Source organism: Sarcophilus harrisii, chromosome 2, assembly GCF_902635505.1.
Source record: "Sarcophilus harrisii chromosome 2, mSarHar1.11, whole genome shotgun sequence".
Classification (NCBI taxonomy): Eukaryota; Metazoa; Chordata; class Mammalia; order Dasyuromorphia; family Dasyuridae; genus Sarcophilus; species Sarcophilus harrisii.
This window is the reverse complement of record NC_045427.1, coordinates 532,480,690-532,494,471: the sequence shown is the minus strand read 5'-3', so window position 1 is coordinate 532,494,471 and position 13,782 is coordinate 532,480,690. Positions and strand designations below refer to the sequence as shown.

General features: G+C 32.0%; 1 protein-coding gene across 3 annotated transcripts in view; it reads left to right on the top strand.

Moving 5' to 3' along the window:
• The window catches only part of LRRC28 (leucine rich repeat containing 28), a 174,121-nt gene extending 160,978 nt beyond the window's left edge, over positions 1 to 13,143 (top strand). For 2 of the 3 annotated variants that reach the window (XM_031955517.1, XM_023497364.2), the window contains exons 10-11: positions 5,250 to 5,387; positions 8,823 to 8,904. In XM_031955517.1, coding sequence (XP_031811377.1) covers positions 5,250 to 5,376 — 127 coding nt within the window. In that variant the 3' untranslated portion in view covers positions 5,377 to 5,387; positions 8,823 to 8,904. Of the gene's footprint in view, positions 1 to 5,249; positions 5,388 to 8,822 lie in introns of all 3 variants that reach the window. The other variant, XM_031955518.1, reaches the window with a different exon arrangement.
• The last annotated feature ends 639 nt before the right edge of the window (positions 13,144 to 13,782 follow it).

Genomic DNA, 13,782 nt, shown 5'->3' with positions numbered 1-13,782 from the left:
TCCTGCTGCTTTCAAGTTGGGTTTTTTTTAAGGTCTTGCCTTTATCAGAAGTTTACACATTAGACCTATGGTGATCCTTGCTTACTAATGTGAAATAGGAATTATGAAATGCAAATAGTTATTCATATAAATAATAATCAAGGTAGTTCAGGAGAAGCTAGATAGAAAAAAATTTCTACTTATTTTTTAAAATGAATTTTCCAAAGTCCTTTTCCCATAGTAATCAATTTTTTAAGAGGGGAGAGACCTCTAGTATGAAATCACGTTTCTGTTCTTTATGATGCAAGAGTTGAGGAAAAACCCAACATTCTTTCATTCTGCAGAGGTCAACCACATTTACATTTATATCTGTCTACTAAGGTATAAAATACATTCTCCTAAAAACGTAAGCAGTTGAATCCTGGAAGGTCAGATGTAGTTTTTTGTAATCTAACAATATAGATTTAATAGTAGTAATCCAGCAAAAATAACCATTTGCTACATAGCACTTAAAATGGTGACATTTTAATGAATTCCACCAGCAATGCCTATTTTGTAGCAGGAAAGCTGTAGATGTCTAGGTGCAAAGTAACTTGCCTAAGGCCGCATGATGAGTTAATAACTAGGATAGGATTTAAAATTGAGAGTTTGTGGCTTCCATCTCAGTCCACTAGGCCATGTTTCTTCCCATGTTGCCATGGAGATTGTAATAAAAGAATTCACTTCAATTTCTATCATGGTCATTTAGAGTACTTTTTTTTTTGTAATTAAAAACCAAATGCTTGTCTTTAAATATACAACGTCTTACTGCTGAAAATAAAATCATTTGTGTTCTTATGTTATATGCTATAAAAGATTTTGATAAGATTCATTTTTAAAATCACTATCATTTGGGTTGCATATCATAGAATAATACATTAGATCACCCAATATCTAAATAAATGTTGAAAGCTGTCGTTTAAGGTTCCTCCACCCCCCCAAAAAAGACATTATTTCAAAATACTAAATTCTAGAAAATTGTTGACACTGATTAAATTTAACAGAAAAATCTATGAAGCAAATAATAATAATAATAATAAACACATATAAAAACACTTGTCACTATCTTAGCTGACCAAACATAATTTAATGTCCACAGCAGAGAATAACAATTAGCTAGTTAATGCATTTAACTATTTTGGACTCCATTCCCAAAACCAATGTTCATTCGTTTTCAAGTAAAGAATTTGTAATTTGATACTCCCAAATGAAAATGAATTTGGCATTTTGTGTGTTTTAATTATACAAGTCTTATTTCACAATAGAAACCTAAGTTAAACAAGTCCTTCTGTGAATTAGCACTTTTGACTGAGGCAAAGGGTGTTAAATAAATATCCTTAAGACTAACCCTAATTTTGAAGTCATTTATTTGGTTTTGAAGTTAGCCATTTCATATACTTCCAAGCGTCTACAAATATTAACATAGTATCATTTAAATGCCCAAAATGATAGTGAAATGAGGTGATTGTTTGATTGAGATTTATTTGCAAATAGTCCAGCAAAATGATGTTCTAAATTTATAATTTGTCTATAGAACTTTGTTGTTGTGTTTACATTGGTTACCTATTTTTAGAGACAAAAAAATTATAAATAGAAAATTTTTACAAGACATACATCTTCAGATAAATCAACTATGGTGTTGAAGTTAGAGAATTTATTAAAAATACAAACAAAAAGCTGTCACTAATAATTTTATTTAAATGGTATAAACATAGAAAAACAAAATATTTTCCCCAAACTAAACACAGGTGGAAAGATACACAAGTGTTTTTAAATAGTGTTTTTAAAGCACTTTATGCTTTATTTTTATCTGTATTTATTTTCCCAAAATTATTACTTTTCATTTCTAGTGAATGAACTTACTCACAAACACATACATGTGTATATCACTTGTAATTAAGTCTCAGATTCTCATAAGTCATTTATATCATTTTGTCTATATAATATAAATTTGACCTTTCAAGAAATTGTTGCTTTTAAAAAAGAAAATTATTACCTGAGTTTGGTATATTACCTACATACTGTTTTGCAGCTAATTAAACCAAATTGAATCATAAATATGCTTTCTTTGCTTGTTTGAATATATGTACATATAGATGTACATGAACCAGGAATAATATCTTTTTTGGTTTTAATTACTCACTGTGTTTGCAAATATCCACATTTCTTATTATTTTCACAAAATCTAGTCTGTGCCAATCACATTCAGTTAATAATAGTTCTAGAAAATGTTCTTAAATTTGTATGGAGTTGAAGTGCTTTTTCCCCTCCTTTGCCCCACCACTATTGTTAAGATAGTTAAGTATAATCCACAAATTTTGTGAGATTTGCTTCATACTATTTTTGTTTCCCTGTATTCTTTATGACAGGACTTATTTTTTTTAAACACACGTGTCACATGTCACACAGTCAGGTGCCATAACGCTTAGAGAGTCATCCAGGGCTTTACCATCAAAACTATTCTTTTCAGTAACTGAACAATGGGTGCCCTTGTAGCACTATGTATTGTTATAAGATCAAGAGTAACAAAATAATCTAAAGATCCTACTTGAAAGAAAATCTACAAAGTTTGGGGGCTTATTAGTACTAAAATAGAACCATAACAATTTTCTGAAAAGGATGATTATCCTATGAACACTGGGCTTTTAGTGAGTGAAAATCCTACCTCTTTATATATTTGGATTCTTTTGCTTAGAGACTCTCTTTTTTAAAAAAATCAAGGGTAGAGGTGTGAAATGTATCCCTTCTGTGAAATGATGTATAATTTGCATAATTATCTTAGAAGAAAGAAAAGAAGGTTTAGCCAACTGAATCCCAAAAATGTAGTTGGCATTTCAGACCAATTTGTTTGAGATTTATTTCACTCATATATGATATGGTATAAACTTATAAATTAATCCAAGAACAGCAAATGCGGGGGCTTTGTTACTCATAATTAATGACCTAATGTAGAATCATTCTGAAGTAGGGACAGCTTATACAAAGTACTAGAAAACAAGTTTATGTAATAATACCAAAAGTCTTTATTACTGGTTAAAAACATTACAAATAACAATGTTAAAAGAAGAAAAATAGAATTCATTCTATGTGTTTCATTCAAGCAGATGTATAATCTTTCCAAAGATACTTTGCCGAATCTCGTGCTGAGTCTCTGCAGTAGATACTTTTCTGATTATAAGCAATGTGAATTTATGAAATAAAAACAAGTTCCAAAGCCTAAATTTGGTCAGAAGCCAAAAAATCTACATAAATGTTATTTTAGAAATGCTTTCTTAGGAAAGCTATATGACTTGTAAAGAAAGCAGTATTCAACTTGTTCTTCATTAGAGATTCTGATTATCAGATTTTCAGCTTAAGCAGATTGTATATGGATTGTAGATCTTTTCAAATTGGCCCTATTGTTTTCATTTAAAATATCATAAATGCTTATTTCCCATACAAGTTGTAAAGCTTCCTCTATCATAAAATGTCTTTTTTCTATTATAAAGTTTAAAGTATTATCTAAGTCTGAAGTTTTGGTTAAATTTTATTGTGAGAGTAGTTTGGTTGTGTTTATTCATTATAATGACATTTTTGAAGTATGCAATAAAACTCAAAACCCTCAATTAATTTGAAATTAAAGTAAATTGGTGACTAACTGAAAATACTTCTAGTAGGGTCTGATTAATGTATAAAATAGTTGAGTCTATTTCCTTGCTTGAACTGGTACTTCACTTCTGTTAATGTAGCCTAAAATTATAAGGACACATTATCAGGAATTTATTAAAAAAAGAAAATTCTCAAAATATTTTCTGTATTTCTTATGGTCTGTTCATATTAATCTCCATTTCTCATATCTAAATCACTGTATAATTTTTTAGTATTAATTCATTTTTCTACCTTAGGAAGTAAGCCACAATGAATATAATTTAATCTTTATTGATTGAGGATTTGAGTTTTCATTGATAACTTAAAGTCATGAGAGTAAATTAGACTACTAGGGAAGAGATTATAGAGAGAAAAGAGAAGAGAGCCAAGAATGAAGAATGAAGTCTTGGAGATGAGGATGGGGGGGATCATCAGTCAGGCAAAAAAAGGAAAAGAACCATAAGAAATAAATAGTCAACAAATCCAAGGCAAGAAAAAAAGATTAATGAGAGTGAAGGGTTGTTTTTTTGTTTTGTTTTTAATAAGATAGGACATAACTTTTAAATTTAACTAATAAAAGGTCAATCTCTCAGGCCCTTACTAGAGCCCAATTTTATTTTAGATACAGATCTAAAAAGCTTAATTATCTTGTTTTCCCACCACCAACAGATTGAAGCAGCATATTAAAGAATACTAGCAGTAGAAGGATCTTAGGGGCCTCTAGTCCATTGATCAGAAAATTGTGGCCTATGAGCTCAATTCAGGCCATGACCTGTTTTTATATGACTGGCAAGCCAAAAATGGTTAGTTAGCTCTTTCACTGCATAAAGACAGGCAATAGACCAGATTTGGGCTATGGGCTATAATTTGTCTACTCCTGCTCTAGGCTATCAAATCATTGTACAAAAATTAAAACATAGTATTTACAATTATTATTATGTACCTACTAAGTTCAAGGCACAGTGTAAAGCGCTCAGCATACAAAATCAAAATATTAAACTGTCTCTACCCTCTAGAAAGTTGAATTCTAAAAAAAAAAATTTAGAAGAAAAAGAAACTAGCATTCTGCTATATAGGCACACAATTTTAAAAGATAAATATATTTATGAAATAATGATGGAGCTTAAAGCGCAATCTAGATAAAAGATGATTGCAATGTGTGAAGTAGTTAAAGATACTTTTAGTTCAGAGGATAAGGGAAAGCTGCAAAAAGGGTTAGAGCTACTTCATTCAGATTTTTAAAATGTGATCTTATAATCTTAGGCTACATTAATAGAAGTAAAGTACCAGTTCAAGCAAGGAGATAGATTCAACTGTTCTATACATTAATCAGACTCTACTAGAAGTATTTTCAGTTAGTCACCAAGTATTTGTTAAGCTCTATGCTAAACTTTATGGAAACAAACAAAAAAAAAAAAGGTAAAAACAAACCTCCTGACTTCAAGGAATTCATATTCTAATGGAAGAAACAACAAGGAAACTTTATATATGCAAGCTATAGATAATGAAAATGAAAAGTAATCTCAGAAAGCACTAGAAAGAGAGGAGGAAGAGGGATGTGAAAAGCTTCTCTAGAAAGTTGAATTTGAGCTGTCTTAAATTAGCTACATCAGAGTGGTGAGGAGAGAAGGCTTTGTAGCCTTGTGGGACAGCCCAGCAAAAGACATGGAGTTGGGAGATGAGATGCCATATGAGAGAACCAGCAAGAAGACCTGTATCAATGAAGAATGAAGTCTAGAAAGGTGAGTAAAGGGTAAGAAGATTGAAAAGGAAGGAAGGGGCCATATTGAGAAAGGCTTTAAAAGTCAGAGGATTTTATCTCTAAACTTGAAAGTTATGGGGAACCATTGGAATGTATTAAGGAGATGGTGACTTGGTCAGATTTGTGCTTTTGGAATATTTTAGCAACTAAATGGAAGATAGGTTAGAATTAGAAGAGATTTGAAGCAGGGAGATCAACTTGCAGGTTTTTTAAATAGTCCAGACAGTAAGGTGATGTCAGAGTGTGTGCAGAGAGAAGGGATTATATGCAAGAGATGTTGTTAAAGTGTAAATGAAAACACTTAATAATACACTGGATGTATGGGATGACTATAAGTGAAAGGTCAAAAATAACACCATGGGTAATCCTGAGTGACTGAAAGAATGGTGGTACCTAGACAGGAATAAGAAAATTAAGAAGATTGGGGGGAAAGGGGGATTTCTCATTTTGACTGTGCATCATCTAATAGGCATTTGGCTGATCCAAAGTCTTGGGCACGAATTGAAGAGAATATTAACAAACTAGAAGACAACTAGGAGAAGTTTTCTGGAAAACATGTTATAAGGAACAGATGACAAAATTAGAAATATTTATACTTGAAGAAATATGGAAGAGGGAATAGACTTAATCACTAGCTTTAGAAATTAGAATTAGTACCAATGGATGGAAGAGAGAAAGATTTTGACTCGGTATAAGAAAAAACTTTCCAACAGTTAAAACTGTCCAACAATGAAATGAGCATTATTATAGAAGCAAGTTTATCATTATTGAGAGCCTTCAAGAAACTGTATGTTTAATTCTCAAATGCTGTACAAGAGATTCATGCCTTTTATGAAAAGCGGAGGCATATGATTTGTTAGGTCCCTTCCTATTGATTCAAAAGAATCTGTGATTCATTCCTTCTGAATATTATGGGACCTCTAAAGTTGATAAAAAAATATCAAGGATTATAAAGTTTAAAAACACTTTATTCAAACATAATTTAGAAAATGCTTGTTGTGAATTCAATTCAACAAGCATTTTTAAGCATATATGTGCAGAGCATTTTAGTGGTCCTTGATCCTACAAAGACAAAACAAAATTCTTCCCCTCATCTTCAAAAGAGTTTATGGAATCTGTGAGTAGATTTAAAACTTAGATAAGATGTACTTGTATGTAACAAGATAATTTGAGGTCAGAGATAGCACTAATATCTAAAAGTATTCAGTCTGTTAAATTTTTTTTTTAATGTTGATAGCTGTATTTCAATTGAATCGATTTCCTTTGTATTGTAGGTATTTCATTTTGTTCATTTACAAACATTATTCTGAGAAGGGGGTCCGTTGGCTCCACAAGGGAAGTTAAAAACACAAAAAGTTTAAAAAAAAAACTCCTTATCTAGAAAAATATGGTTCAGCCTTAAAGGGAAGATTTAGGGAGGGAGAATGCAAGTTAAAATGCTACCTTATACACACTAATCTCACTGCTGCTTTTTCTATTGTATCTCAAAATGACATTATTCCTCAAAAGAAGTCTCTGTCATGTGATAAAGCCTTCAATTTTTTCTTTTATTTTTCCCCCGGAGGCAATTGGGTTTAAGAGACTTGCCCAGGAAGGACTTTATGACCAAAGAAGAACTAGAGATCATTACTGATCACAAAATAGAAAATTTCGACTATACCAAACTGAAAAGTTTTTGTACAAACAAAATTGATGCAGAAAAGATTAGAAGGGAAGCAATAAACTGGGAAGATATTTTTACAGTCAAAGGTTCTGATAAAGGCCTTATTTCCAAAATATATAGAGAATTAACTCTAATTTATAAAAAATCAAGCCATTCTCCAATTGAAAAATGGTCAAAGGATATGAACAGACAATTCTCAGATGAAGAAATTGAAACTATTTCTAGTCATATGAAAAGATGCTCCAAGTCATTATTAATCAGAGAAATGCAAATTAAGACAACTCTAAGATACCACTATACACCTGTCAGATTGGCTAAGATGACAGGAAAAAATAATGAGTGTTGGAGGGGATGCGGGAAAACTGGGACATTGATGCATTGTTGGTGGAGTTGTGAACGAATCCAACCATTTTGGAGAGCAATTTGGAACTATGCTCAAAAAGTTATCAAACAGTGCATACCCTTTGATCCAGCAGTGTTACTACTGGGCTTATATCCCAAAGAGATCATAAAAAAGGGAAAGGGACCTGTATGTGCACGAATGTTTGTGGCAGCCTTCTTTGTAGTGGCTAGAAACTGGAAACTGAGTGGATGCCCATCAGTTGGAGAATGGCTGAATAAATTGTGGTAAATGAATATTATGGAATATTATTGTTCTGTAAGAAATGACCAACAGGATGATTTCAGAAAGGCCTGGAGAGACTTACACGAACTGATGCTGAGTGAAATGAGCAGGACCAGGAGATCATTATATACGTCAACAACAATCCTATATGATGACCAGTTCTGATGGACCTGGCCATCCTCAGTAATGAGATCAACCAAATCATTTCCAATGGAGCAGTAATGAACTGAACCAGCTACGCCCTGAGAAAGAACTCTGGGAGATGACTAAAAACCATTACATTGAATTCCCAATCCCTATATTTATGCCCACCTGCATTTTTGATTTCCTTCACAAGCTAATTGTACAACATTTCAGAGTCTGATTCTCTTTGTACAGCAAAATAACGTTTTGGTCATGTATACTTATTGTGTATCTAAGTTATATTTTAATATATTTAACATCTACTGGTCATCCTGCCATCTGGGGAAGGGGGGGGGGTAAGAGGTGAAAAATTGGAACAAGAAGTTTGGCAATTGTTAATGCTGTAAAGTTACTCATATATATATAACCTGTAAATAAAAGGCTATTAAATAAAAAAAATTATATTCATAAATAAATTCATCATAATTTGAGCATCTCTGCTGAGCCTTGAAGGAAACTAAGAATTCTAAGAAGTGTAGATGAAGATGGAAGGTATTCTAGGCTTAGGGCATAGCTTTTACAAAAAAAAAAAAAAAGAGAGAGAGAGAGAGAGAGAGAGAGAGACTTGCCCAGGGTCACATAGCTAAGAAATGTTAAGTGTCTGAGATTAGATTTGAACTCAGGTCCTCCTGATTTCAATGCTGGTGCTTTATCCACTGTACCAACTAGCCACCCCTCTAGTTCTCTTCAAAGGAAGTTAGAATATACAAAAGAGACTGACCATCTCTGAACTGTTAACTACTCATCAAAAAATTGCTAATAACGACAACAAAAAGATCCTCAACTAACTGCTATTGTTTTATGGGGAAAATGCATTTTTTTCTTTAAATGCCTCAATATAAATTGTTATATTTTAACAATGAACAAAAATGTTTGTAATATGAGAAAACTAATTTTTTCTATCTTCAATTTACACATTTTCTCTTTCCTGTTTTTTCTTTCAGGAGGACAACTGTGAGTTTTGTAGCTTACTGCTGCTCCACCCAGTGTCTTCAGACTTTTGACCTACTGAGTTGATAAACACTAAAAACTACTCAGGAGTGTTGCCAGCTTAAAGTTGTATTAGACTGCATATCCCATTGGATACTGGAATACTGTTTATGTGCCAAAGCAGCAGAAGTGCCCAGTCAGGAACACTAATAGGCACTTAAATCTTACCCTATCAAATTTGGATGAACTGCAGAAATCTTTTGGAAATGTAATGATCGAGCTTTAGAGGTAGAATGCATTCAACCCTCCCCCAAGTTGGAATATAATCCAAAAAATTTTAAGGAGCTTTGGTCTCCAGTGTTTTTCTTTTTATGTAAGTGTGTCTTTTATGTAAGCTATTTAGTTTGAAGCGTCTCCCTGAATCTAATTTAAAGCAAGTTTCAGTTCCCTGAAGAACTGCAATTTGATAATATAATGAAATTAACATTTAAACACACATACTTCCAGTGATATGCTTTATCTTCTCTTCTCTATGTTTCCCCAGAGAAAAACTGCCATGATTCCCTCTAACAGTAACTTTGTCAGTGTCCCTCAACTCTTTCTTATCACATTTTAAAGAACCTCTCTGCCTCATTAGGAAATGGGTTTGTGGTGAGACCTACACAAATAGCCTGCTTCTCAAGCTCACCAGGCAACCGATCATTTAGCCTGTAGAAAGTCATGACTTTGTTTTTAATTGTGCAAGTTTATTAATAAGAGCCTTAAGCTTGCCCTTTTTTGTGACAGAAGTTCTTTGTACAGAAAATGCTGATAATGAATGCACGTTTTAATGTTAGAAAACAGCCTGTTTGCATATAAAATATTCTTAGAATACTGGATGAGATTCCTAGAGTTTTGAGGAATCTTTGAGTCTTAAAAGCATTAGATCCCACAATCTCTAGATTTAAACTTTTTAATGAACTGTGAAAGGAAAAGATGGCCATACAAATACATGGCATTCAATGATCTTTTTTTGTGTGATTCATGGTTAAATTTGATCAGTTTGGCTTGTTTTTGTTACATGAGAGTAATAGGCTTCAACCTACATATAACTTTCTCTAATAATTTAAAACTAAAAAATATATGCAGTATGATTTTCTATATTGTCTTATGGAATATATTTTAATATATTTTAAATTCCTAATTTTTATACATATCTTTGTTTTTAAAACACCACAGGGAAAGTACAAAATCTGCAGTTTGATTTTACAGAAAGATTATTAACTGGTAATCCTTAAGAATATATCTTGGCTACAAGAAAAGTCCTCTTATACCACACATCTCTGTTCTTCTTTGGAAGTGTGGTGGCATTTTAAAAGTGTCTTTGCTGCCAGATGTGCATTTTGATTACTGTAAAAAGTATTTTATTCTGCAGTTTTCAAAAGGCTGAAATGGAAGGTCAGATTTTAAGTACTAACAATAGGCACTTACATTTAAATGGCCATCTTAATTTTCAAAGTATCTAGGATTTTATTTGGTTTATGAAATTTTATTAATTGTCCTATATTTGAAATGCTAGGTTTTAAAAGTGCTGAAATCCTACACAGTTACTGACAAATGTGTGATCTTTTCACAATAACACCACCTGCTCTTCAGAAAGCACTTTGGAATGGTGAAGGCAAAAAGAAGCCTGACATGTGTGTTCCAACTTTATTTGCACTATTCTTACTTTCCTTTTCCTTTTCATAACTTGGTCTTTTTAGCTTTGGTATTTCAAAAGCATAGAGTACAATAGATCTGAAGATCAGTACTAAACTATGGCAGGTGTCCTGGACACTTCTTCAGGAACAATTGAGGCTGTGGATGTAACCTGTTACATGTACATATGTTAGTGGGAGAAAAATATGGCGTGATACTTCACAAATGTGATTCAGGCCTTGGTGGCTGGTGCCATGTGTCTAAGTGACTATAGATATATTGCAGCATATTATTTTTTTTTCACAACCATATGTCAGGAGCTAAGTAGCTTTGAAATAGAGATTTGTGTCTATGAAATATGCTATTCTGATATTCAAAATCAAATTAAATTTAAAGATCCATTATTAACATTGGTTTAATTAGAAAATAATAACAAAGTAGCCAATAGCCATACAATCTTCCTGCATCTAAGATGCCTAACAGACCAATCCTTGTGGAATTTGAACTTTTAATCACTGAAATAGATCCAAAGTTTAATTTGTGAAAAATGGGTATAATAAATTGATTTCCTTAGTGCTGTTGGGTATGAAATTTAATGCTAGATTCCCTGTTTATTTTTTCTCCCCTAGAAATAATGTTATATCCTGGGGAATAGTGTCTTCCATACTAAATTTTGGAACTGTGTCCAATATAGTACAAAGAAAAACAAATTCATGCACATATTTTAGATTTTGTTTTCTTGAATGAGAGTTCAATACAGATTGGATAATTTAAAAAAAATAAGAAAAGAAACTTTATGTGACAGCTAACAGTAGCCTAGTGAAAAGCAGAGCACTAAGATTTTTATTCAAATGACTTGTCCATCAGTGATCAAAAGTGGTTTAAAAAATGTTTGAAACAAGATCTCTATAGTGCCCTGTTCTTTTAAAAGGGGCCAGTGGCCTTCTGTTGATTTCCCTAAGGGAGTTTATTTGAGGATCATCTATTCCCAGACAAAAATTCAGTTGTTCAGTCATAATACAAATTAAAACATCAATCTTTAAAAATAAAACATATTTTTGAACATTCTTCTAAAAGCTCTAAAAACACTAAGAGTTTGATACACTAAAGATATGCTCTGATTAATTGTATCTAAAACTCCAATATCTTATCTCTAACCTATATCAGTTGTTTTCATTTGGGCATCTGTGGTAAATTTAACTTTTGTTTGCCAAAGAAGTATTTCATGCTAGTTTGTCTGACTAGTATAATACATACCTCTAGTATTTCAAGATAAGCATAGTAATCAGATTATGGACCACTGCATATCATTCTTTGAGGGGGAGGAAATGCATTCATCTTATGTTGTTCTGAATTTAAAACAGAATAATAAAATAATGCTACTGAAACTTTCAAAGCTAGTTTTTAATGTATCAACAGGAAATTCAGGTTTATGTTTCCTTGATTGAAAATCAGGCATTCTTCTTTCTACTATGAAAAACATAAATCATAATGCATTACTTAGTAATAATTGAAGTATCTTTTTCTAGATGATTTATGCATAAGAATTCTTAACTAGAGCAACACTAGCCCAACTTAATATGATTAAGCATTAAAATGTAAATTACTGTGATAGATTTGTAAATACACTCTCTTCAAGACATCTTGTTTTGAGAATATTTCTATACAAAAACCTGACCACTTCATTTTTTCATTATCTTAGAGCTTTTAGTTTATTCTAACTTAACCGCTAAGGAGGCCTCCTTAAATACTTGCTGGAAATTCCAAGAATAAAATATTTTATTTTTTCCTCTGAAGTGATGGATTTTTTAAAGTTACATTTTTAAAAACAGCTTTGTATTTCTTTGAGAATCACAATATTCTCACTATTCCAATGCAGAAACAAGTTTACCATCTTATTAGCTGATATATACTTAAAGGTGACATGATAAAATGGCCAATTGAGAATTCTCCTTGGCAAGGAAAAGAAATTTATTTTATTTCTGAGGAAACCTATTTTATTTTATCTCTAGAAGCAGGATAGCATGCTCCCTTAGGCTTTGTACATAATACAACTAAATGGTACTAATGCATATAACTACACTACAGCCTACAAACTAAAATGCTTGGAGATGATTAGTAACATTTTTATATGCAATTAAGAATTAGACTTGCAAGGATTTAAGATATTTTCTTCTTCCACTCACCTTACCACAGAGGCCTGGATTATCACTACTTTCACTATTTGCATTACAAAATATCAGGTTCAAACTGATTTACACAACAAATTTTAAGAACCTTTAATAACCCAGGATTTTTAATTTTTGTATAATAAAAGTATTTTCTAAGAGCACATTTTGGAAGGCATTATGACATTCATTTGTAGTGTATACATTTATTTCTGGAATACATTAACTGTACCCTTTTTTTGTTGACTCCCAAAGCTGCTACTGTGTTGAATAACTATTGAGCTTGAACCCTGTGACTGCTTAGAAGTGTAAATGTATTTCTTCTTCATTGTCTTAACCAAAAACATTTTGTAAAATGAAAAAAAAAAAAAGCTGTACTAGATGTTTAAATTAAAGCTAATGATGCAACTTATTGTTCATGTTTGTTAAACTTTTTGGGTAGTTCATCTATCAATAAAAAACCAAAAGCAAAGCAATTAATAACATGAAAGGAATTATTGTTTCTGTGGTTTTTAAACTAAAGTATTTTAGATGAACTGATATCATGTACTGTCCTTATTGGTTAAATACCAGGTCCAGGCCAATACTAAAGTAATTTAAAAAAAAAAAAAAAACACATGATTTAATAACTTCATTCTTTCATCAAACTGTTGCATTTCAACTAGAAGCTCCCAAATATTAACATAAAAACATGTGGGAAAACTGAAATATGTAAAGGGGTAGGGAGAGGTCTGTAACTATATTGTTGGTCAGTCATGTTTGACTCTTCATAATCCCATTTGTGATTTTCTTAGCAAATATACTAGAATACTTTGCCATTTTCTTCATTTTATAGATGAGGAAACTGAGACAAACAGGATCAAATGACTTGCACAGGATCATCCAGCTAGTAGAGATTGGGTGCTCTGTTCAATATCTTGCCACTTAGTCTCCCAATCATAAATGGTTAGGACTTCTAAATAAGAGATACTCAATCATAACTGTGTTCTTGGTTTTGCACATATGGTTTAATACCCTTGGATCATGGAATCATGGTTCTAGAGGTGAAAGAGAGGAATCTTAGAAGTCATTGAGTCCAGCCCCCTTAAAGGAGAACTGAAGATCAAAGATGTACACAGCTACTGTCTGA